This window comes from Lissotriton vulgaris, chromosome 6 (assembly GCF_964263255.1).
Source record: "Lissotriton vulgaris chromosome 6, aLisVul1.2, whole genome shotgun sequence".
In the NCBI taxonomy this organism is placed as follows: Eukaryota; Metazoa; Chordata; class Amphibia; order Caudata; family Salamandridae; genus Lissotriton; species Lissotriton vulgaris.
The window spans coordinates 1,172,261,828-1,172,285,810 of NC_141694.1; the positions used below are offsets into that span (position 1 = coordinate 1,172,261,828).

Consider the following 23,983-nt stretch of genomic DNA (forward strand, 5'->3'; position numbering starts at 1 on the left):
TTAGCTCTGGCAGCAGGTGGCACCCCAGCACACAGGGGACGTCTCTGTCTCACAGTTCTCAGGTACCACCCCAGGAACAAATACCTCCACAGTCACAGGAAGCAGCCCTTAACCCATCGATTCATCACTGCAGGCAACAGCACATTTTCTCCCCGGTGCAGTCACCGTTTGATCTAGACTTCACAGGCCCTCTGCTTCTTAACCACCTCCAGGATGTAGTATTTCAGGCCTTCCCATCAGCTCATTAGCCCTTTGCGGTAACGAGGGAGCCACCAGTTACCAGGGAAGGAGAGGGTGGGGGAGCATGGATGGGTGTAGGGCCTTCCATCTGAACCCTCCACTGCGCTGATACCTCCAGGACCTACCCACAGTTGCGGCTCACGACTGCTCCTCACCCCGCTACTTTGGACAGCACTTGTTGGCCCAAGACCGGCGACCTGCAAGACGAAGAGTAACAGCTCCCTCCGCTTGACGCAATCACCCTCTCTGCAGTCAATATCTCCCAGGTGCAGGGGGTGGGCGCCTTCGCAGCCGTCAGTCTCTCTGCTGGCAGTCCAGGCTTCAGTGCCCGTTTCACACAACCTGCGGTCAGGGGCCACAACACCATCATTCTAGGCTTTGTAACCTCTCACGATGCAGGGAGCGGACAATACTCGCTCAAAGGCTTCCCAGCACTTTTGTAGTCGCTCAGAGGGTTTTGGGTGCACCGTCATTGCCTGCAGACTCCGGCGCTTACTCTTGGGCATTGCGGTGCATCAGAATGGCAGGATTATTCAGGATACTATTCACAGACTGTGGGAGCTTCCCCGCTAGTGCTGCCAGGCCCCGCCATTTGCATTTTTAAGCATGGGAAATGTCATAGGGTGAGAACGCGCTTTGCTAGATGGCCCTTGTAGGAGGCTGGCTTAGTGTAGGTTTCTCACGTATGTCAGTGTAGCACACTGCACTAATCCAGACAACCCTTATGGTGATTTTAGTGATCTTAGACAACCTTAAAAAGCTCTCAAAGTGGTAGCTGTGGAGAGCAGCCTTCAGGCTTAGTCCAGAAGGCGTGTAAAGCAACTTGTTTTACCAGAACATAATCTTATTGGTATAGATTAAGTGAAAAAGAACCACACAGTGTATTTATAAAAATATGTATTTATTATAGGACACTCACTAACACATACAAATATCTCCTCCCCTGAGATATACACAATGCACACAGTGCTTTGCAAATAAACAGGTGAGTAGCACAAATACACAGTGGTCGCCAGGGGGAGGCCAAACCATATACTAAAATAGAGGGATGCGAATCACAACTCAAGTCAAGACTGTACCCAGAGGACATAGAAATGTAAGGAACCCCACCCGAGGTAAGTAACCAGGAACCCCACGGAGGCCGTGTGCAGAGTAGGAATACAACTGCATACTCAATTCAAGTCAATATGTAAGTTGCCTTTGCAATTTTAAAGAAGAAGGACCCTTCCCAGTGGAGGCTGAAGAAACCCTGTGGGAGACAGAAGGTTGGTGAGCCACCCCACCCGTGGATTCCCTAGGAACCATAATACTTACACCAGGGAAGCCAGGAGCATAGGTGTGAAGTGTCGTCGGTACCCGCCATCAAACCCAATGGAGGACTTCAGTAAGATGCTGCTGGCCAGGAAGTGTAAAGTGTCCGGTGGAACCGAAAGGTGGATTCAAGATGAGAAGTACCTGCAAGCAGAGGGGACAGATTTTATGCCACTCTGAAGTGACCAGGAGGCATGGAAGACGAACGCCCACCAATGCCGGGTGTTGCAGGAGAGTTGACGGTGACCTTGGAGCTGCAGCTGTGTGGACCAGGCAATGCTGTGGAAGACCAGGAGCCGTTCACAAGCTGTCCCACATCAGATGTCGAGAGTTTACGGGTCGGTGTCCATCAGTAGCACCAGAAAGCCTTGGCAACTGCAACAATTTGGAAAGCGAAAAAGGTGCAGTGTTAGGACCAGCAAGGTCCAAGTGACTCACCACAAACAGCGGAGTCAGAGTAGGCCCGAACAATCAGGGAGCCATCTGGAATCAAAGAAGACCCAGAAGAGGACCCACTGACCGGAGGCACTGGAGTCGCGAGAGGACCTCGAGCAGCTCACCAAAGATGCAGGCCCAAGAGATGCGGTGAGGACGAAGATCTTGGTCACAGGAGAGGCTTGAGGTGAAGATCTGAGGAAGAGAGCCAACAAACCTTTGCAACGGCAAGTCAACACGTAGCACAGGGGTTTGGTTCCTGGTGCTCCGATGCGGGATACTGGACTCAAACTTGGTGAAAAGACAGTGAGGGCCTCAAGGGAATTGAAGAACCATCCCCTGTGTTACTGACCCTTTCGGAGTCCATGGAAGCTCAGGATTAGCAGACTGGTCAACTTCGTTGCGGTGCCTGCAGATGCAGGGAAGTGACTCCTTCACTTCAAGGGAGATTCCTTCAGATGTCTTGGATGTCCACAGGCCGAAGGAGTATCCTATATGGAGCACAAGCACAGACGTTGCAGCAGACGAGCAGGGCGACAAGACCAGGAGCAGCAGGAGTTTTCCCAGCTTCAGTCTCGGTGCCCAGAGCAAATTCCAGCATGGTCAGAGTGCCCAGACGGTCAAAGAAGAACTGGTGTCTTGATGTGAATCTTGTCCCACGACGAATCTAGGGACCCACCCTCAAGTAAGCCCTTAAATACCCTTAGGAAAATGCTGGGACGAATCTGGGGTCCCTCCCAGAGGAGGAGCTGGACAGTGGGAGGATACTCCCATTTCCTTTGTCCACTTTTGCGCCAGAGCGGAAGCAACAGCTCCCTGAACTGGAGTATGCGAGAAGGGCACCAAATGTGCCCTTCAAGCAGACTCAGTGGTGCTGGCAAGGCCCCTACCCTGCCCCAATACACTAAACCCAGTCTGATAGATGGTCACAACCTGTGACAGGATATCTATTGTTCTGCCTTCCCCTGCTCAAGCTTGGCTCAGCAGCAGGACGACATAAACATGTCCTGTTCTGCAAGTCTGGTACTGGGAGCACTGAGGGCCTCACGGGCCTGCTTTACAGTGCATGGAATCATACCTCCAACACTGTTTATGGTATGGGGGTATGATTCCAACATGTTTGATACCAAACATGACAGGGTTCCTTACAGTCAGTTTATAGATGGTCATTGCATAATGACGCATGGCCACTCTATGTATCGTAATGGCTGATGCACTTACAACCCAGGAAAATGGACTCCGAAGGTTGTAGGGGTGTCCCGCTCATGAAGGGGGCACTTAAAACCGAGCAACCTGCTTTCAAGATTGAAAGGCCTGCGCTAGGGGTGACTTTTAGGTTTTAAGTGCATTGACCTCAGATATAGGAAGATCTATATCTGTCGTAAGTGGTGCTAGCACCAGCTTACACAGGCTGCAATGGCTGGCCTGTAGCCGCAATTTGAGTGGTCTCGCATGGGTGGCATAATACCTGCTGCAGCCCTCGGGAGACCCCTGGTGTACCTATGCCCTGGTTACTTAGTACCATATACTAGGGACTTATAAGAGTACACCAGGAGCCAATCTGAGATGTACCTAAGTACTCAACATAACCAGTTTAAGGGAGGAAGCACAGAGACTGGGGTCCTGATTAGCCAGTCAGACTAGTCAGAAACAGCATAACACCAGGCAAAAAGTTGAGTTAACCATGCGGAAGGGTCCTACCTTCCTACAGCTCTCCTGCTTGCCAAGAGAGCCCTCCCCTTTCAGAGGAAGGCTGAACAGGCCACTCCATTAGCTACTTGGTATGGGGCAATGCGGGAATGGGCGAGAGCCGAGAGGGAGGCCCTGTGATATGAAGAAGTCTAGTGTCTTCCTAAGCAACCAAATTTCGGTGGCCTGGGACACCCTCCTTGGCCAATTCCAACAACTTACTTGGAACAATGATTTGCCCCTGTTAGCCTGACAGGGCCATCAGTTTCACATATGCATACTTTCTCATTCCTCCCTTTACCCCCCCTTCCCCCCTGCATTGCCACCCCTTCCCAGAAAATCCCGGATTCAGTTGTACTTAATTACTTCAGGGGTTCCCGGCCCACAACACTGCACACTAGCCCAACCTTCAGCTCCGTTTCCACAGCAGTTGTCGCTTCAACCTGGTCTCACACCAGCACCCTTAACAGATATGGTCCTGCCTAACTCTGGCTTAGAATTGCCACTTCCCTCCTTAAGTTTAGGGGTAATACCCCAACAAGTTGGGTTGACACCTTAACATCCAGCTGCATAATGCCCTTTAGCTTAATACCTAGTAACAAGATGTTTTGGTGGCTGACTCACATAATTATTTGCATTGCGTACATGCTACTACTTTGGAAATAATTGTAAAGTAGTTATATACTGCTTCAGAATATTTACGAAGGGCTTGTGATGCTTTCTTTATTTACATATGAGAACCCTTATAAAAACAGTTAAAAAAATATGTAGTCTAAAGTGATTTCTGTCATGCTTTCTGCACCCCGTTTATAAAACAGAAAGCACAGGAAGAAATTAAGTTTGCTTCAATTGTGTGTTTTAATTGTAAGCATTAAATACATTTCCTTGTTTTCCATGTTTGGTTGCAGCTGTATCTTCTGTAAGAGTGATGAATTGTTTACAGAGTATGAGTCAAAGCTGTTCTCACACACGTAAGTTGAAAACATTTTGATTAATACAGTAATATTTGAGGTTTCCTTTCTACATAATTCAAAGCAATAGCTCACAGTTGTAACCTCATGTTCTGAAGTGAATGTGTAACAAGCTGTCCATTAACAGTCTACTACCTGGCCATGCAGTCTAAGAAATATTTACTTGAAAATGCCTATTTACTGCAGGCAGCACCACAACATTCTACATCAGTACTATGGCTTACCTTGAATTGGAATCACTTGGTCACTGAGTGGAACCGGATTGTTGTGTGGATGGAAACCGCAGTGAGAATTATGTAAATTAGGAGCTATGACTGTGACACGGAAATATATGAAAACTAAATTACATTTATTTAGACATGTTAAGTGGTGAGTGCTACTCTTGAGGATTAACATGGTGCTGTTGGGTAAACCAGGTGAGAAGGGCAAACAGGGTGATATAGGGATGGAGGCATCACAGGGTTATTTAGCAAAGGTGGGTCCTGTCACATAGATGTGCATGCTTAAATGTAGCTTGGGACTTGTGAGATCTTCTTGGACATCTTCTAAGTGAATGACTAATAGTTTACTTTGGTGTATTTAAAGTGTTAAAGGACAGACCGCTATCTTCGAGGAGATGATAGAAGATGAAGAAGGCCTGTTGGATGACCGTTTGCCGACTACAAGTCGAGGACTTTGGGCAGCGAGTGAGACTGAGCGCTCCTTGAAATCTATTCTGTCTTTTGCCAAAACTCACAGATTGGACGCCAGACTAGTGGAAGAAGGGGGCAGCTTTATGGAACTATTTGAAGCATGGAAGAAGGAATATAAGGTACCATGGTATATCACACATATAATTTGAAGTGAGAGCCAAGCTATTATTGTTGCTTTGATGGTGGTTAGTGGTTGTTACTAGTAAAAAGAGATGATAATAATAAAGAAGCATTTTAATAAGACAGTGGTACATGGCACCAGGAAAATGATCAATACAGAAAGAGAGCATGGATCACCCTTTGGAAGAGCAGCACGGCTATGTGCATGGTTAGTTGTGATGGGTTGGAAAAACAGCAGTTACTACCATGATGCAAATATATTGAGAACTTGATTACAAACGCATCTGCTACCTGTATACGCATCAATATAGGAGGCCGGAAGTAGGGAAAATAATCAAGGCGCATATTCTGGCTATTAGGGAAGAATCCTGGTGATCTAGTATTTCTGATGGAAACTTCTAGCCGCAGATTTCTCAAGTTTAGAATATTCCCAAGTACGAAAATGGATCCAGAGATTTTTAACAGTAGTGCTCCACCAATACCTACAGGTGATGTGGCTCCTCATTGACTCTGAAACAACCCTTGCAGTGACTGGAGTGTAGCTGCATTTTGGCGCCACCCCTGAATTTTGGGGCCACCCCTCATGCCTTCCAGTACAGTCCCTGAGGTCGGTTCCCAACTTTGTCAGTCTTCTGGCTGTTAGGTAAGGAAGTACCCTTTGAAATGTACCGCATACCATTTAAGAACAGGAGGTGAAGCTCTACATCGCAAAGCATAAGTAGTTGCGGTCTTCACACAGGTTCTACTCCCATTCTTGTGAGCCTGGTCCTAGTTACGAGGCCGTATCCACAACGGCTTCACCTCTCACTCACAATATTTGAGTAAATCAAAGTGTAAATTCAAGCACAAAAAAGGGTAGCGTTACTCAACTCCATCTAGCCACTCTAGTTTCAACTTGAAGGCGCAAAGGAGTCCAGATTTGATACACCATCCTTGGAGGTCACCAGCCACAGAGCTGATAACCCAGCTGGTGCTATATTCCCCGAGACCCCCGGGCCATCATCGACCCCAAATACTTTCAAGAAGCCATTCTGCAGGGCTGTAGTGACTCTCTCTGGCATGTCTTTAGGCCCCATGGAACTACAGGGTCCTCCAGACAGGTTGCCACCGGAAGTTCCTCCTCCAACTCCTTCTCTCCCTTAGGTTCCCTTTACTGGTCCCATACTGGGGTACAAGCTTCCACTTCGACCCCACGGCCCATGCTAGTCCCCACTCAATTGATGCAGTTGCCGTACCCACTGGTGCTGATTGATTATCCAGTTCTAACACCCGTTTTGGCTTGTGCTACAAAATATATACAAATAGCTCCTACCCTGAGATATACACAATGCAGACAGTACTTTGCAAATAAAAAGGTAAGTAGCACAAATACACAGTGGTCGCCAGTGGGAGACCAAACCGTATACTAAAATAGAGGGATGCGAATCACAAGTCAAGTCAAGACTGTACCCAGAGGACGTAGCAATGCAAGGAACCACCCGAGGTAAGTAACCAGGAACCCAACGGAGACAGTGTGCAGAGTGGGAACACAACCGCATGCTCAGTTCAAGTCAAAGGGTAAGTTGCGTTTGCAATTTTAAAGAAGGACCCTTCGCAGTGGACGCTGAAGAAGCCTTGTCAGTTATCATACTTACTGAGTCTTACCCAATGCCTCTATCATGAGTGTCAGCAGAGGCACCACTCTCTGTTCACTCTGATTATGATCCCAGACCAGAACAGAAGAACCCTACGATACTGACCATTATGGGGAGGGCTTGCTTCCCTCTCATTATACTGATGATGCATTATAGCATGACTTACAAAATGTCAATGGGCTTGGCACTTCCCCTGAAACTTAACTTTACTTACTACATAGACCACCTATGGCGGAAAGTGCCTCATTTGCAATGTTAACAGCACCTGTAACCGTGCAGCACCTGTATGCCTAACTTAAAAAAAAATTAATCATAGCCCTAATGCATATTCACGTATTCCCTTTTTTAATTTTACTTGGTACCTATTGAAATGTATTTTTTAGGATTACATCAGTTTTATTTGTTTTCATATACAGGAACTCAAAACAAGGAAATATAGACAAAACTTAAGCCTCACTTACATCCACTGGTCAGAGAATAAAATAGAGAGGGGATGAGTAGAAACGGGGAGAGGAGGGTATAAAGGTAACTAGGGAGGGTGGGGACGAATTAAGTTCAAATGCCCAAAGATAAGGGGAAGGAAGGGAAGGTGATCAAGAACAATAGGGTAATGCTGGTTGATCACTGCTTTCTCCCAGTACAATCTAAATGGAGACAAGAAGGCGGGGGACCATCAAGGCTGATTACTGGTTGCCGCTGTAAGGCAGAGCCCGTGTAGGTCCACACGACATGCCAATTCCTGGAAGCTCTGCGACAGGAACCGAAGGCATGAGCCCCAGGTTTTATCTAATTGTGGGAGCCTATGTTTCACATGGGCCACCATCTTCTCCATGCCAAATAGGTCGCACAGTCTAAATTAACAGTCTGTGTGGGTAGGCGCCACTTTTGTGTCCCATTTCAACAGAATTACCTGTTTGGCTGCACAGAGGGCAAGGGTGACAGCTTTACCTTTTGTCGACCGAAGTGGATAGATCAATGCATTAGGGAGACACAATAAGACGTAACTGGGAAATCTGGGTTTTTCAGTATTGTACATTTTATCAATGTCTGTTAGGATGTCGGCCCAGTAGTGATCCAATTTAGGGCACTGCTATAAGAGGTGAAACAATGTGCCCATGCAGCAACAATTATGACAACATCTGTCATCGTCACTTTATTTATATTTCTCAGTTCTTGTATACGTGTGAAACCAATAATGAGAGATTTTAATTAGTCTCCTTCCCAAAAGTGCTGCAGACTCGGGTGCAGGACCGATATAGCATGTCTGACCATTCTGTATCTGAGAAAGGGTGATCGTATTCCTATTCCCAGTGCAGTCGATCCGTGGAAGTCCTAGAGTTTTGGAGAGTGTTAAGAAAAGCATAAATGTAGGAGAGAAGATTTTTATCTTCTTGACGAATGAGAAGCCACTTTTCAAATTATGTGAGGGATCTGCTTGCAAAATTGCGTACTAGAGGATTAGTTACCCAGTGTTTAATGGTGACATAGCATCAATATTCAGTGTCGGGTTGGCCATAGTTTGTTTTTAGTTGTGCAAAATCAAGCAGGCCTTGTAGATAGAATTGGTCCCCTATCCTCTTACAATTAGTTACTTGCCAAGAGGAAAACGCTGTGCCGTGCAGTGCAGGTGAAAGTCTGGGTTCCCGATTTTGGGTGTGATCGGTGAAATAGACGTGTGGAGTTTTTTCAGCTATTTTAATTCTGTCCCATGTCCCCAGAGTCACCCTCAAAATTTGGGAAATGTATACCACTGACACGCAGTGTTTTTTGAGTGGCCACGGTATTTTCCATATGTGTATGCCGGTGATCGCTTGGTCCATAAATCACCAATGCTTCTCCTTGCTCTGCCTTCCACCATGTATCTGAATTGCGCCATCTGATAGTAGCGCACCAAGAGGGAATTCCCAACCCCCCCTCTCTGCCACAGGCAGATAGGAGCACCTCCTAGCCAGGCGAGACCGCTTACCATCCCAAATGAATGTTTCGATGAACTGTTCGAGTCTCTCATGGATATCTGGGTGGGTGGCTACAGGAGGAGTATTAGTATTAATTATAGAATCTTTGGGAGAAGAGACATCTTGATAGCCACTTTTCTACAAAGCCACAATATGGGGCCCTCTCACCAGGATTGGAAAACGGAGCGGGCGGTACCCAGCAGGGATGCATAATTGCGTTCTGCTGTTTTTACTATAGTAGAATACAGTTATAATATCGTAGAATACACTTGGATACCCAGATTTTGGACCACATGTTCTGCCCAAGGGAAGGGGACAAGGCTCTCCAGCTGAAGTCTCTTGCTCAGATGAATGGTGATAGTTGGCAGGAAATGCCAGACGTGGGTCCCTTGCTCACTTTGCCACTGGATTCATGCTAGCCTGGCAGATGAAGGCTGATTAGCTAGAAACCAGTCCCAGGATGCTTGTTTCCGTTCCAGGGAAGACATGGCTTGCAGTTCGAGCTGGACTGTTCCCATGAGGCACATGATAAGACTGATTTGCATATGGCCATGTCTGAACTGGGGTGGCGGAGTGAGCTAAAGAATGATGATGGATTAAACCCAGATCAGTTGACTGGGGGTGAGTGCTTGCAATGTTCAACACTCCGTCCATCATCCCCTTTGGTTTTGCTCAGATGAATGGTGAGGTTGAGGGCCTGAGACTTCTGTACTTTAATCTTGAAGACAGAGACCCTGCAAAACGTCTCTAGTTTGTGCAGCACCTGGGGTAGTGTAGAATGGGTTTAAGTAAAGGCCACTAGGACCTCATCCGCCAGTTTGTAAACCTGGTTTCCATGGTTAGTCTCTCAATTTGAGGGTGCACGCAGATCTACTCAGCAAAGAGCTCCATATAGAGAGCAAATAAAAGTGGGGACAAAGGGGCATCCCTGACGAGTTCCCAATGAAATGGGGAAAGGCTCGGACAGCAACCCATTGACCCATATTGAGGCAGTGGGATCTTCATAGCAGGACCAGACCCAATTGTGGACAAGTGAACCTAAACTCGCCCTGACTAGGACTAACTGCAGAAAATGCCAGTGAATTCGGTCAAACACTTTTTCAGCATCAACGAGATTAGCAAACCAGGAATTCAGGATTGAGTTTCTTTATCAATAACATGGAGGATCCGCTTAGTATTATCTCTACGGTTTCTCCCAGGAATACACGCTACTTGATTTGGGTCTATCAACCCCGGCATGTTCAGGCCCAAGCGAGCAGCTAGTATACTGCTTAAAATATTAGCATCTACATTTAGAAGTGAGATTGGTCTGTAGGAAGAGCAGAGAGTATGGTCCGTCCAGGGTTTAGGAATGACACTAATAATAGCTGACTTCATCATATCTGCGAGGGTGCCCTGTTCACTAAAGGAGTTGTACAGTCGGGTCAATATAAGGGCTAACTGGTCAGCAAATGTTTTGTAGAAAGCGGAGTTAAGTCCATCCTGACCAACTGGAGTTTCCCCAATGCCACAAGTACTTCCTCCATTGTTTTGTCTTTTTCTAGACAGAGAGCATCACAAGTGGGTAGACTTGTTAGGGGAGCATGGGCTAAGTAGTTAGAGGCCTCAGTGTGATTGAGCTGCTCCACTGAGTGTAACTCAGCATAGAAGCGTTCAAATTCAACAACTATTCCTTCATTTTGGCATACACTCAAGCCAGACTGACGCTAAATATCTGCAACCCTATGGTGCTGGATTTGAACCCTCGGGCTATGAGCAAGTAGCCGCCCTACCTTATGGCCCCCGGCATTGTACTTCTGCTTAGTGCAGAGGAAGACATATTCTGCTGTATCTATGTCCAGGGCTTTAAGTTGCTTCCTGGCCAAGGTCAGTTGGCACCTTATCTTATGTGAACCTGATTATCTGTGGGTATCCTCTAGGGCCCTTACTTGTTCCTCCAATCTTTGTTGAGTTTGGCGGCTATAGATATAAAAGCGCCTCTCACCATTACCTTAAGAGTTTCCCAAAGTACCCCTACTGAGGTGTCCGAGTTATTATTGGAAGTAAGGTAGACCTGTATGGTTTCCTGTTTCTTTAATGGTGGGCTCGTACGCTAATAACTTTGTGTTGAGACGCTACATATGTGGCAGCGGGCGTGGCCTGGGTGTGCATAGGGTAATTGAAATCGGAGCATGGTCCGGCAGTCTTGCCACCCCAATGTCTGTATGTGTAGTTGCCAACATGAGGTGCGGAGTTCAAGAAAGTAATCAATCCTGTCATTTGTCTGGTGTGCCGCAGAAATGTAGTCTTTCAAAGTGGTGTGGACTTCCAGACATCTGTCCTTCCCACCTCTTTTAGCCACTGCAAGCCTTGTGCCATGTATACCCCAGTTTGATCCGTCCTGTGGGCCAAATGGTGCCAGGAGGGCATCAGGAACTGGGTTGAAATCACCCCAATTAGAAAAACAACATCAATAAACTTGAGCACACTCCCAACTTCGTGTTGGATAAAGTCTTCTTGTCGTTCATTAGGGGCTTAAATGCTAGCCACTGCCAGGGCACAATGGTGGAAAGAAATTCCTAAGAAGAGGAGTCGGGTACCCCATCAAGCCAATGCTCTGTGGGCTAGTCCAAGTACTGGACGTCCTTTGCGGTAAGGTGAGTGCGAACCGTGTTTGCCAGGCATCAGCCCTACCTGAAGCCCCTGACTCAAGAGGTGTCGCCAGCAGGATTGCCACTCCTGCTTTGTTCCTGGGCCTGGAGGAGAAGTACTGTTGATCAAACCACCTGGTTTTCATACAACCCCAGTCCTGTTGAAGGAGATGAGTTTCTTGCAGGAGACACACTTCACAGTGGGAGTCTTTCAGCATAGGGAGAAGTGCAAGCCATTTGCTGCAGCATTGAGGCCATTGACGTTTAGGCTCAAAACCTTGACCATAGCGTCAGAGTGAATGGTGTGCTGCTAGCAGTGGGAACCCTGCAATATCTCAGGGAAGAGCTCCCCCTGAACTGACAGATATGCTATTGCCTTGTGAGTGAGACAGAGGAATGGAGGTAGCGTTAAGCATAGGCTAAGGAGGGGAACAGCCAAACTGGGGCTAACAATTGCTTTGGTTATCGGAATTCAGTAAATTGTGTGGTCAGGGTCCATGTTGCTGGTGTGAGAAATCTGAGCTCCACCACACCAAAGGGCGACAATATTATGAGTAGATGGCAATGTGGGCGTGACCCGCCCAGTTGTAAGTGACAAATCAAAGGGTGAGGGGGGGATCCCTGCGTCAAGTAATGTAGATGCGTTTCACCCGGCATGGAGGCAGTGCGGTCACATTAATGGTTGGCCATATCAGTCTGAAGTGTGGTTGGAAGAGGGTTCCTGTTGATGTAGCTTCTGCAGCAAGGCAGACCTCTCCCTATGACTTTCAGCAGCAAAGGGTTTGCTGCTCTTCTTCTGTGCCGGGTGACAAACCTACCTCTGTACACGGGCAGCCGGGGACAGGGTCAGTCTGTTTTGTGGGTGTGGGGCCTTTTCGCACATGTTCCAACCGCAACATCGGTCTGGCTTCCTCAAGATTGCGCACCACATGCATCTCACTATTCCAGACAAAAATAAGCTGAAACGGATGCCACCATTTATATTTGACTCCATTCTCCCTGAGGAATGTAGTGGCCAGCTTCAGCACTTGCCATTGTTTCAGAGTGATGAGGGATTGGTCTTGGTAGATCCAAACTTTCCTCCCTTCCGAAGTGACCGACGCTTGGTCTCTCATTGTGGACATTATAATTTCTTTCTGGTGGTAGTAATTTAAACAGGTCAATATGTCCTTAGCAGCCCCAGGGGCATTGGAGGGGCGGCCTGCTCTGTGAGTGAGTTGCAGGATGGTGTCCTTTTCAGCAAGTTGTGGTACTATGTGGCGGAAGAGACAAAGGACATGTTATTCCAGCTTTCCAGAGTCTGCCGTCTGCGGATGTTGGATCTGCATGACCTTTTCTCCAGATGGAATTGGAGATCCGCATTTTGGTCACAAAGCTGTCAGCTTACATCGATCATCTCATGTTCTTCCGCTTTCATGTTGCTACTCTGTTATAAGGCCCCATATCGCCCATCTCACGTTGGACCTCTTTGATATCCCTGGATACTTCCTGTTTAAGTGCCGCTATGTCATCTCGCAGTGTGAGGAAAAGGGTTTTTGTGAACCCACAGGTAACTGGGGTGTTGTCATCCGTATGGCCCTACTGAAGGGTAGTGGAGGGGTGGTCTCGAAGGAGATGCGGGTTCTCTAGCCTGCTCTGCTCTCCTAGAGGCAGACTTGCTCCGATGAGCCACCATGACAGCTCCTCTGCGATGCTGACGTCCTCCGTCGGCTGCTCAGTCTTTGCGGCGTTGGAGTCCAGATTGGGCTTAAAAAACTTTGGTTGCTGCAAGGGGTCCAGTATCCTGAGTATTGGTGCAAGGCGGCTCCAATTGTTCCTGGCGTCTTCTCACTTGGTGGGGTGAACAGATCTTGGAGCACAGTTACCTCTTCCTGGGCGGCTGCTCCGTCCGTGGACCCTGTGAACTGCGGAACGGTGAACTGGGCGTTGTGGTTGTTGGGGTCCTCCACTTAAAGGGAGATGCTGATGGCTTGGCAAAGTGCTGGAGGCCCTCAAAGGCTTTTGGAGAATGCACAGCTGCAGAACGAGTCGGGTTGTCGCAATTTTCGGGACAGGAGCTGGTAGGCTGACCGGGTTTGGCATCAAAGTCCAAAAGCCGTCCACAGTTCTTGCTTCTTTGGCTCCTCTTCTTTCTTCAGTCAGACATATCTGAGCAATACTCAATTTTGGGGTGTTAAGGGGAGTGAAGGGCAGTAACTAATGGGCTGCTTATACTTGGTGTCACTATGTCCACTATGTGACCACTTTCTGTGGGGAGTGGTCATAACCCTGTCCCAGAGCTCTGAATTCCAATAAACAATTAAGATCGTGGCATCCTCTGTTTTGTGAGGCACATCACGCAGCCCATCTTTGGGGTGTGACTGGCCTGGTAGTGTACGACGCCTCCTAGCATAGCTAATTTACCACCAGTCCTGGTGCCAAATAAGCCTCAGGGCCGGGGGTTGCATTTCCAAGGTCTGGTGAAAGCCAAGGTTGCATATCAAAAGCGGCAGGGGCTTTGCAGTCCCAGGCCTTGGTATGCACATTCACTAGCCATCCTGCTGGGGAGGTGTGAACAACTTTCCCCGGGGCAGGTATTGTTTCTGGCATCAGAGAGCGCGGGCTGTCATCTGCAGGGGATTAGAAACATGTTTGTGGTGGCAGGCTGGGCCATACCAGTCAGCCAGCACACTAAGAAAGTGGTAGGTTTTCAGGGGATACCTCTGGGATGCCTTCTGGGTGCATGTTCTAATAAATCCACTACTGGTATCTGTAAGGATTTATTAAGGCAAGCTGCTCGAAACCAAACGCCATGGATTTCAGTGAAGCCATCATTTAGCTGGGGAACTCGTAATGACTGCTGCCCAATACATGTACGTAAGAGGGCTTCACTGTTCACTTATAGTAACTAGCAATTGAGCTAGACTTCACAAGGGCATATCGGCTCATGCAGATATGTCCTCACATGTAATATAATGCACCCTGCCTTAGGGCTGTAAGGTCTACTGTAGGGGTGACTTACATCTATGGCATGCAGTGTCTGGGGTCATGGCACAGAGTGTGTGTGCCATGTTGTGTTTTCCCATTTGTCTGCACCATTTCACCAGCCTGCTGTGGCAAAATTCCTTAGGGAAGCACAATACATGCTGCAGCCCCGAGGGACCCTATTCAGGGCCCATGCCCTAGGTGCCAGGGGTACCATTTACTAGATAATTACAGAGGTGCTGAAGGTCTTGCCAATTGGGGAACAATTGCACAGTTACCTTGTTTTAGGGAAAGAGCACTGGGGACCTGGTTAGAAGTAACCCAGTATAATTCAATCAGAATTGCATCAATTACCAGGCAAAAAGTGGGAGTGACCATCTCAAAAGGGGCCCTCTCCTACACATTGGGTGAAAAGAAATTCCAGGATGGCTATCATGCGTGCAAATGCACAGCAGCCATTTTTTATGTTTTTTCTCATGTTTTATTAAACAATTAGAAGAGGACTGACACGTATGTGTACACATGCACAGCAGTCATCTCGAAATAGTTTTTCTTAAGGCATAGGAAAAAAAAAAAAAGATAGCCTCCACATGTATGGTGCACATACCCTGGAGCCATTTGGACATAAAAAATGGCTAAGCCAATATATTAGCCTTTGTTATTAAAGTTGAGACGTGTGTGCTCTGCCAGTGCTTGTTGTACCAAGCTGAATAAGAAGAACCCCATCAATAATTAGTTTTAACCGGACGTTTGCTTTTAATACGCATCTCTTGCCAAGGCATAGCCTTTTGTTATTTGGAATTTCTTTCATTTACACATATCTGAAAGAAACACGTTAGAATTAAATTCCTTACCTTAGAATATCCCCAGGCGTCAGTCTGGATCCGGAAACTTTTGCGTAGCAGTACCCCTGCGCGTCGGTAGGCGTCGTCTGCAGGCGTCCCCTGCGGCTCCGCGCCCGTCGTCGGCGTCGTGCGCCGTGATGACGTCGCTGGAGTATATAGACGCCGCCTCCGCGCGCTGACGTCAGTTCTTCTTGTTTTCCGCGCCAGTTAGCGCAGATCCGAAGAGCAGTACTCCGGTTTTTTGACCAAGTTTTGTTAACTTCTTATAATTTTTTTGGTGCCGGTAGGATGCCCGGTTTCAAGAATTGTGATGGTTGTGACCGCACGATGTCGGTCACGGACCATCACCGACTGTGCCTCCGGTGCCTGGGCCCCGACCACGACGTGGACGCCTGCGTCGATTGCCGGGCCTTGACAAATCAAGCTAGACGGGAGCGGTCCCGCAAGCTACTTGAGCTCCGGGTGTCGGCCCCGCGTCGAGAGCGGTCCCGGGAGCGGTCCCGGTCCGGCCGGAGGTCCAGGGAGCGTTCGAGGGAGCGGTCGTGGAGCCGTGCTGAGCGCTCCGGAAGTCGTCACCATTTGTCTGGTTCCTCAGGTAGGAAACACAAGAAGTCGGGGCGTCGTCATCGTACCTCCGGCTCCCCCCCGACGCTCGCGCGACGCGGCCGGGGGTTCGGGTGACCCCACCCCCGCGGCTCCGCAAGAGTCGCCGGCGCTGCCTGCTCCATACCCTCCGGTCCCTGGGCTAGGCGCGACGCCTGAGGAGATTGAGACGTTCCTCATGGCCATGAGGGCGCTCACTCCTCCGACGGGGCCTACGGCGCCTTCGGGCCCAGTGCTACCGTCCGGGGGCCCTAGCGGTCCGGGTGTCCCTGCCTCGACGCCGTCGGGTGCTCCGGCCCCGGTGCCGCCGACGGCTCCGACCCCGGCGCCGCAGGGGCCTTCAGGGTCGACGCCGGCTGGTCTTCCGGCCTCTCCGGAGCCGATTCCATCGGGGTTACCCCCGACGCCGTCCCCGCGCGGCGCCGGTTCTCCTGCGCCGGCTCCGGGCGGCGTCGTCCCCATACCCTCCCCGAATCCGGACGCGGAGTCGGACCGGCGTCGCACGACACCGGGCTCGACGCCGATGGGGCCTGTGAACCCCGAGGAGCCGGTCTACATTGTTGACTCCGAATATGGAGATGATGTAGAGTTCGGTGAGGGTTGGGAGGGGTCTGAGGACCCTCTGTCACGTGAGTGCCAGTACGACGTGGACTGGACAGGTGATTTGGGTGATGCCAGTGGTCTGGACGACTCTCCTAACCCTGGCTTTGTCTCTCCTCCTTCCGTGGCGTCGGAGGAAGGGGCTGCCTATTCAGTGGTGTTGATGAGGGCTGCCAAGGCCTTACACCATGAGCTCCCCGTCGCGGCCGTGAGGCCTAACATTCTCACTGAGGTCTTCAAACCGCAGTCATGCCCACAGGAGCCACTGCTGCCGTTTAACGAAGCCTTGTCAGACGTTCTGTTGGGCACGTGGTCCAGGCCCTCTTCAGGTTCGCCTGTTGATCGGAACGTGGCCAGACGCCACCGTCCGTGTCCGGACGACCCCAAGTTCCTGTCCACCCATCCCACCCCTGAGAGTCTGGTGATCCAGCCCTCGACTTCCCAGACCGCATTCCCGTCGGCCCCGCCCGACCGGGAATCTAAGAGGTATGACCAGTATGGCAAGAAGGTCTTCTCGTCCCTGAGTTTGGGACTGCGGTCTTGCAACACCGCTTGCCTCTTGGGCCGCTACACCCACTCTGTGTGGGATACGGTCGCGGACCTGCTGCCAGAATGCCCCATGGAGGTGCGGGCGAAGCTCGGCAAGGCTGTGGCTGAGGGCCGAGACGCAGCTAAATATTCCATACGGTGTGGTCTTGATACGACCGACTCGCTGGGCAGAGCGATGTCCACGACGGTGGCGATTCGTCGCCACGCCTGGCTGAGATCCGCCAACTTTTCGGCAGATGTCCAAATTGCCTTGATGGACATGCCGTTTGATGGCTGTCGCCTGTTTGGTGACAAGGCGGACCACGCGCTGGAGCGCTTCAAGGACTCCAGGGTCACGGCCAAGTCCTTGGGTCTCTCGACCCAGCGCCAGCAAACGGGTTCGTTTCGCTCCTTTCGTGGCCAAGGAAGGGGCGTCCCCACACGTGCTGCCAGCCACGCGCCGCAACAATCTTTTCAACGCGGTGGCGGCCGTGGAAACCGCCGTGGAGGCGGTCGGGGTCAACGGCGGGGTCAGACCACACCTCCCCCTGCAGCATCAGCCTCCAAATCCTCCTAGTCCGTGCTTTCAGGCCCATGTGACGCCAGTGGGTGGCAGGGTTCGCCATCATCTCGCCCGCTGGCGCGCAGTCACATCGGACAGGTGGGTGCTGCAAATCGTCCGAAGGGGCTACTCCCTCCCCTTCGAGACCACTCCTCCAGCCATGCCACCGCAGAACCACCGTGTGTCGGGGGACCACTTGACACTTCTGCAGGGGAAGTTACGGCCCTCTTGGCCAAGGGGGCCATCGAGCGCGTTCCTGGGCCAGAAGTAGGACGTGGTTGCTATTCCCACTACTTTCTGGTGCACAAGAAGGACAAAGGGGGCCTACGTCCTAGCTTGGATCTACGGAACATCAACGGCTTCCTCCGAAAGGAGAAGTTCAAGATGTTGACATTAGCTCAGGTCTTGGCTGCTCTAGACCGGCAAGACTGGATGGTAGCGTTGGACTTGCAGGATGCGTATTTTCACATCCCTGTCCTGCCGGCCCACCGGCGTTACCTGCGGTTCACGGTAGACCAGGAGCACTTTCAGTTTATCGTGCTCCCCTTCGGCCTTACCAGCGCCCCACGGGTGTTCACAAAGGTGATGGCGGTGGTCGCAGCCCATCTGCGCAGGTTGGGGGTGTCAGTCTTCCCCTACCTAGACGACTGGTTGTTGAAGGCAGGATGCCTGCAGACAACGCCTACCAACGCGCAGGGGTACTGCTACGCAAAAGTTTCCGGATCCAGACTGACGCCTGGGGATATTCTAAGGTAAGGAATCTAATACTAACTAATGTTTCTTACAGATATATCGTTACCGAAGGTAAGTAACTTGTTCTTTGTGTAGTAAGTTTATTTAACTCCTTAAGAGCGTCGAACGTTCAGCGCCCAGTGCTGAATGTTCCAATAACGGGTGCTGGCCCGTCGGCCAACAGTCGTGCGCAGCACTGGCAAGGTAGTGCTCGCGACGACCGTTGGCCGACAGCAGCACTTAAAGGGTTAAAATAATCTACAATCTAACCAAGGGTTTTTAGCAGGAGGAGAAACAGCTGGTGTATGTGAATTGAGAAAATGAATTTCAAGCCCAGAAGGCAACTATGACTCCAGGAAGGGATGCATAAGGAGGCCCCTCCTTTGTTGCTGATATGCTATATACCACACTCTCTAACCCTGCTGTGCAGGATGCAAGACTTTACAACAGGGAATTCAAGTCCTAGAAGGTCACAGTGACTGCAGGATGGAGTGGAAGTGGCAGACCTTTCCTTGATGTTTGTGCACTACCTAGCGCTTTCTACATCTCTGCTGCATGGGACAAGTCCAGCTAAAGCTTGAGCCAAGGGCGTGTCCGTCTTTGCCCGGAGGAGGTGGACCTTGGTCTCATTGCATTGGGCCTTGTTACTTTGGATGGGTGATGTTCGAACTAACATTTTTAATTTTTAACCAACTGAAAACTTGGGTGCCTGCATTTTAACATTTCAGTGCTGTCTTCTAAAGACAACTATCTCGGTATCTCACAGCTGCAATAAGCCCAGCACCGTGCCGGCTGGGTGTCATTTGCTCGATATAACTTTCACTTGTCTTCTTAAGATTTAATTGCCAAAAGAAGGTTCTAATGGGGAAAGGGAGGCAGCCAGTAACCCCCTGGGCAGCCAAACTAAAAAAGCCCAACACATTATCCATGGATAACAATGTTCTGAGTGAAGTAGATCTCTTGATATAAAAGGTGGATATATTTAAACTCAGTAAAAGTGTCTTATCTACGTCACATTAGCAAGTTCACTAAACTTACAAAACTATTTGAAAACAAGACCAACACCAAGTTTCTCTAGTTCCCTCCTAGGAAATAACAAATCTGCAGAGAAGGAGGTAGTGCAGAAAGATTGCTTGAACACTTCACCACCTATTAGTTTTTCTCTGGAGCCAAATGTAATCTGCAGCAATATGCTTAATCCTCTTGAACACAGTAAGCTCAGCGCTGAGCCTAAAAGTAGAAAAAAGGGAAGAGCAAGACAGTCAATGAACTGAAGGCTGAAATATCAGAGCCTAAGACCACGTTTAAGAAATTGATGATTTAAGTGGCTGAGCTTTCCGCTCTAGGACAGAGGATGAATATTGCCAATGAAACGCAAACTGCAGGGGCTGCCCAAACAAACCTATTAGAGGAAACCTATACTGTAGAATGGTTCGGTGCATAGAGCCACCACAGTTACACACATTAGCATATTATGGCTAAGGAGTAGGAGACACATTGCCATAAGTTGTCTATGTCAATTGGAAATTACGGGGGAAATGAGCTGGTTAGAAATCACAGGTCCCTTGCCGTAAATCCAGGTCAAATTTGTATGGATGCTCCTAAAAACAAAGAGGGGGTAGGGTAGTGTGCATGACTAATGTCACCAAACTAGCTGTTCAGGCAAGAGAGGATGAAGATTCCTTGATAAACAAGACAATTTGTTAGACCAGAAAAAATGTGTCACTATGCTGAGTACAACTTCATGGAATTTATTGGGTTTAAAATAAAGCTTGGGGGGGGTGGCTAAGGCGGCTGTGATGGCGGACGCGGCTTAGTAGAGCTCCGTCCCGCCGCTTCACTTCCCCGCCAATTATCCTGTCTTCCCATCCCGCGGCAGTGAGGGGCGGTGGAAGGTGTCCGACTGGCGTGGCGTGAATCTTGGCCGCGTCGGAGCCCTAGATCGGGCGCGGTCGACCCCGGAGGTGGAGCGGCCAATACCGGCGGTTGAAGCCGGGACCTCAATTTTGACCACGCCCGAGGAGTGGGCGAGCTGCCGGCAGACGGCGAGAGGGGACGGTGTGGCGGCCCGGCCCCCTCCCGAGACACGGACATCAGCGAGGGGCTGCAGGCGGAGTGTGTTGTCAGGCCTGGTGCTGCGCCTGAGGGACCGGGTGGCCGCCGAAGGGCTGCGGCCGGCGCGGCGCTGACCGACTGGCTGCTGGAGGCGGCGGATACCCTGGGAGAGGCCTGAGCCCGGTGACGCGACCCCGGTGGTGAGTGTGCATTGGGGGCGCGCAGCGGCAGGTGTGCGGAGCGGAGGTGCACTGGGGGCGCGCAGCAGCAGGTGTGCGGAGCGGAGGGGAGCACGTGGTGGATCCGGCGGTCAGGTCGGACCGCGGCTGACCAGATCCCTGAGGCGCGAGTACACCGTCTTTGACCCGAGGTGCATTAGTTGGCGCCCAATTAGCCACGGCAGTGGCCTACGACTCGGCGGTTGTATCGAGCCGCGGCGTGCCCCCCCCACCTGGGGTGCCCCCTTGCAACAGAGCAGAGATCCAGGGCATTGGGTGCGCGGGGCGGCACGCCACCCACAATGTTGACCATTATTGACTGCGTGAGGCTGCCCGGGGTGGCGCGGGGCCTGGCGATTGCGCTGCCGTACCCTGACCGCGGGATGGTGGAACTGCGTGGAGGCTTGGGGTGAGTCGTGGAGATCTCCGAGGCCGGCATAGCACAGGGGAGGATTGCTGCTTGGCCCGGCGCTCCGTGCTGTGGATTACCTGGCCGTCTATGCCCGGTACATCACCGAGGGATTAACCAGTGGGCCTACCGGCGGGTGGCTGACGGAGGGCCCCTCAGGCCGCGAAGGAGAAACCTAGTGGGTAGCGAGTGGAACTTTTCTACCAGGCGGATCCCACTGGCTGTGGACCATGACCAGAGGTAGCGGAGGCAGCGGAGGCAGCGGATCCTCGAAACAAGGCACCCTTAACAAGTTTACGGGTGCGGGTGGAGCGGCTGGAGCCTCCGGGGGCCCTCTGCCCCAGGGGCCGGATAATGCTGCGCTTTTGGCGGCAATCACCCAAGCTAGAGACACCCTGGATGCCAAGATAGGGGCAGTTGGAGCCGATGTCACGCTGTTGCGCCAGGACTTGCGAAACGTGGTGGCACGTATCACTGAGGCTGAAACGAGGATCACCGGAGTGGAAGAAAACGTGGCAATATTGAAAAAGAAAAGTAGCCGCCATGGAAGGGATCCAGGAAGGCCTGGCGCTCCGGGCGGAGGATGCCGAAGGACGGGCCCGGCGCAACAACCTGCGGTTCGTTGGCTTTCCGGAGGATTGTGAAAAGGGGAATATGGAGGCCTTTCTTACTCAGTGGCTGGAGGGGTGGTTGCCGCCGGAGTCCCTTTCTCGCTGCTTTGTCATAGAGCGGGCGCACAGGGCGCTCGCTCCGCTCCGAAGCCGCCGGTTGGAGAGCGCCCGCAGCCAGTGATAGCCAAACTGCTTAACTATCATGATAGGGACACTATCCTAAAGCAAGCTCGGCTGAAGGAACCCCTTATGTATGACAACCATCGGATTATGATATTCTCGGACTACACCAAGCTAGTACAGCGACAACGACCATCCTTCACGGAGGCCAAGGCTCGCCTGAGGGGACTCAAAATCCAGTACGCCCTCCTTTACCCAGCCCGCCTGCGAGTGATTTTTCAATCCCGGACCATGTTCTTCAATTCTCCGGAAAAGTATTTACATGGACTGATGAGACGGTCCGGTTTCGGCCGCACACTCCACCGGCTCGAGACTCTGATTCATCCTCCTCGACGGCACCGCGGCAGACCCACCGGCGCTCTCGTAGTAGGAGTAACTGGCGGTCCCGCTCCACTAAGAGGTCCCCCACCAAGAAGGGCGCTGCGGAGGAGACAGCTCCTCCGGACTCTCAGGAAGCAGATTCTTGAAAAGAGAAGGGACATGTGGTACCTAATTGTGTTGGGTTGCGGAGCGAACTCTGCAGGTGGCTGAGAATGGCCCGGCCTGAGGCGTCGGACGATGGCCGAGACGCCGCTGACCTGTACTACGGACTTGATTAGCAGTTATGAGATGCGGGGTGGGTGAGGGTGGGGGGGAGATGGCAAGGCGGACTACTGCCCCAGGGTAGCGGCAGTCCAGTCGCCCGCAGACGTTAATCCCCCCCCTAGCGGGGTTGGTTGGGGATTGAGGGTGTGGTTGTTGGGGATCCATTGGAGTGGGTGGCCGCTGACCTCCCGTTGGGGGTTGGGGCAGTCCTGCACCGCGACAGATACTTCAATGTTGCTGAGGTATAGGGGAGGGGGGAGGCCAGTTTTCCGGGAGTTGGGTTGGGGCTGGATTCAGGGGCCACACAGGGCCACCAGACATAACATTAGGCTGCCCAGGTGGCCTTGGAAATGATGCGAGCCACTGGCACCCAGGCAGCGCTTTTGTTGGCCGATATTGATAGAGCCTTTGATTCACTGAGTTGGGCTTACCTGCAGGCGCTTCTATCTCATCTAAATCTCGGCCCTCATTTTCTCTCGTATATACGGCTGCTATATACTGATTTAACAGCGTCTGTGCGAGTGGCCGGTGCGATTTCGGGCGCCTTCCCCATCGCGTCATGGGTGCGTATAGATGCGCAGATGAAGGGGTTTGAGTGGGAAGCTGGGCCGTCAGACAGAATTGCGCTTTACGCGGACGACATGCTCTTCTTTCTTACAGATCTCAATAGGTCGGGCCCGAGAGTTCTTGACATCATGAGGGTGTTTGGAGAGGTTTCGGGGCTTAACCTCAATGTAAAGAAATCCACCTTGTGGACCCTGGGCAGGGGTGTGGCTCTTGGTAATTGGGCGTCCGCCCTGCAGGAGGCGACAGGAGGCATTAAATATCTTGGGGTATTCATAACGGACATCCCTAGTGTCTCATGGGAGCGTAATATAGTTCCGGTCTGGGACATGGTCCGATCGGATATGAAAACTTGGTCCCGTATGCCCTTGAACTTGTATGGCCGGTCGGCCATCTTTAAGATGGTGGCTCTCCCTAGTCTGCTCTACCAACTGCAGAACCACCCCTATCCTATCTTGCTGCAATGGTTCCGCCAAGTTAACTCGGCGCTGGGCCGCTTTCTCTGGGCAGGAGGTGCTATTCGCGTGGCTCTTCGCACATATTTCCTTTCTGTGTACTGCGGTGGCCTGGCATCATCGGACATCCTCTCCTACTATCAAGCGTCCCATCTATTGATACTTAACGAATGGTGGTATGGGGATCGGGGCGATCCGGCTTACGCTCTGGAACGATATTTGATGGAACCAGATACTTTGCACACGTTACTGTACTCTGCGGGAAAGAGGAAGAAGCTCCCGGTGGTTACGCAGGTTGTCTTCCAGGTTTGGCGTCGAGCCCTTAGTCATATGGGATGGTGGAATAGGCTGACTGAGGAGACCCCGCTGTGGCAGAATGGCCGCCTGCCGGCCTT

General features: G+C 51.0%; 1 protein-coding gene across 1 annotated transcript in view; it reads left to right on the top strand.

The window, feature by feature from the left end:
- The window catches only part of SHPRH (SNF2 histone linker PHD RING helicase), a 759,436-nt gene that overhangs the window by 544,552 nt on the left and 190,901 nt on the right, over positions 1-23,983 (top strand). Inside the window, exons 20-21 of the mRNA XM_086927277.1 lie at positions 4,584-4,646; positions 5,232-5,457. Of these exons, the coding sequence (XP_086783403.1) occupies positions 4,584-4,646; positions 5,232-5,457 (289 nt within the window). The remainder of the gene's footprint in view (positions 1-4,583; positions 4,647-5,231; positions 5,458-23,983) is intronic.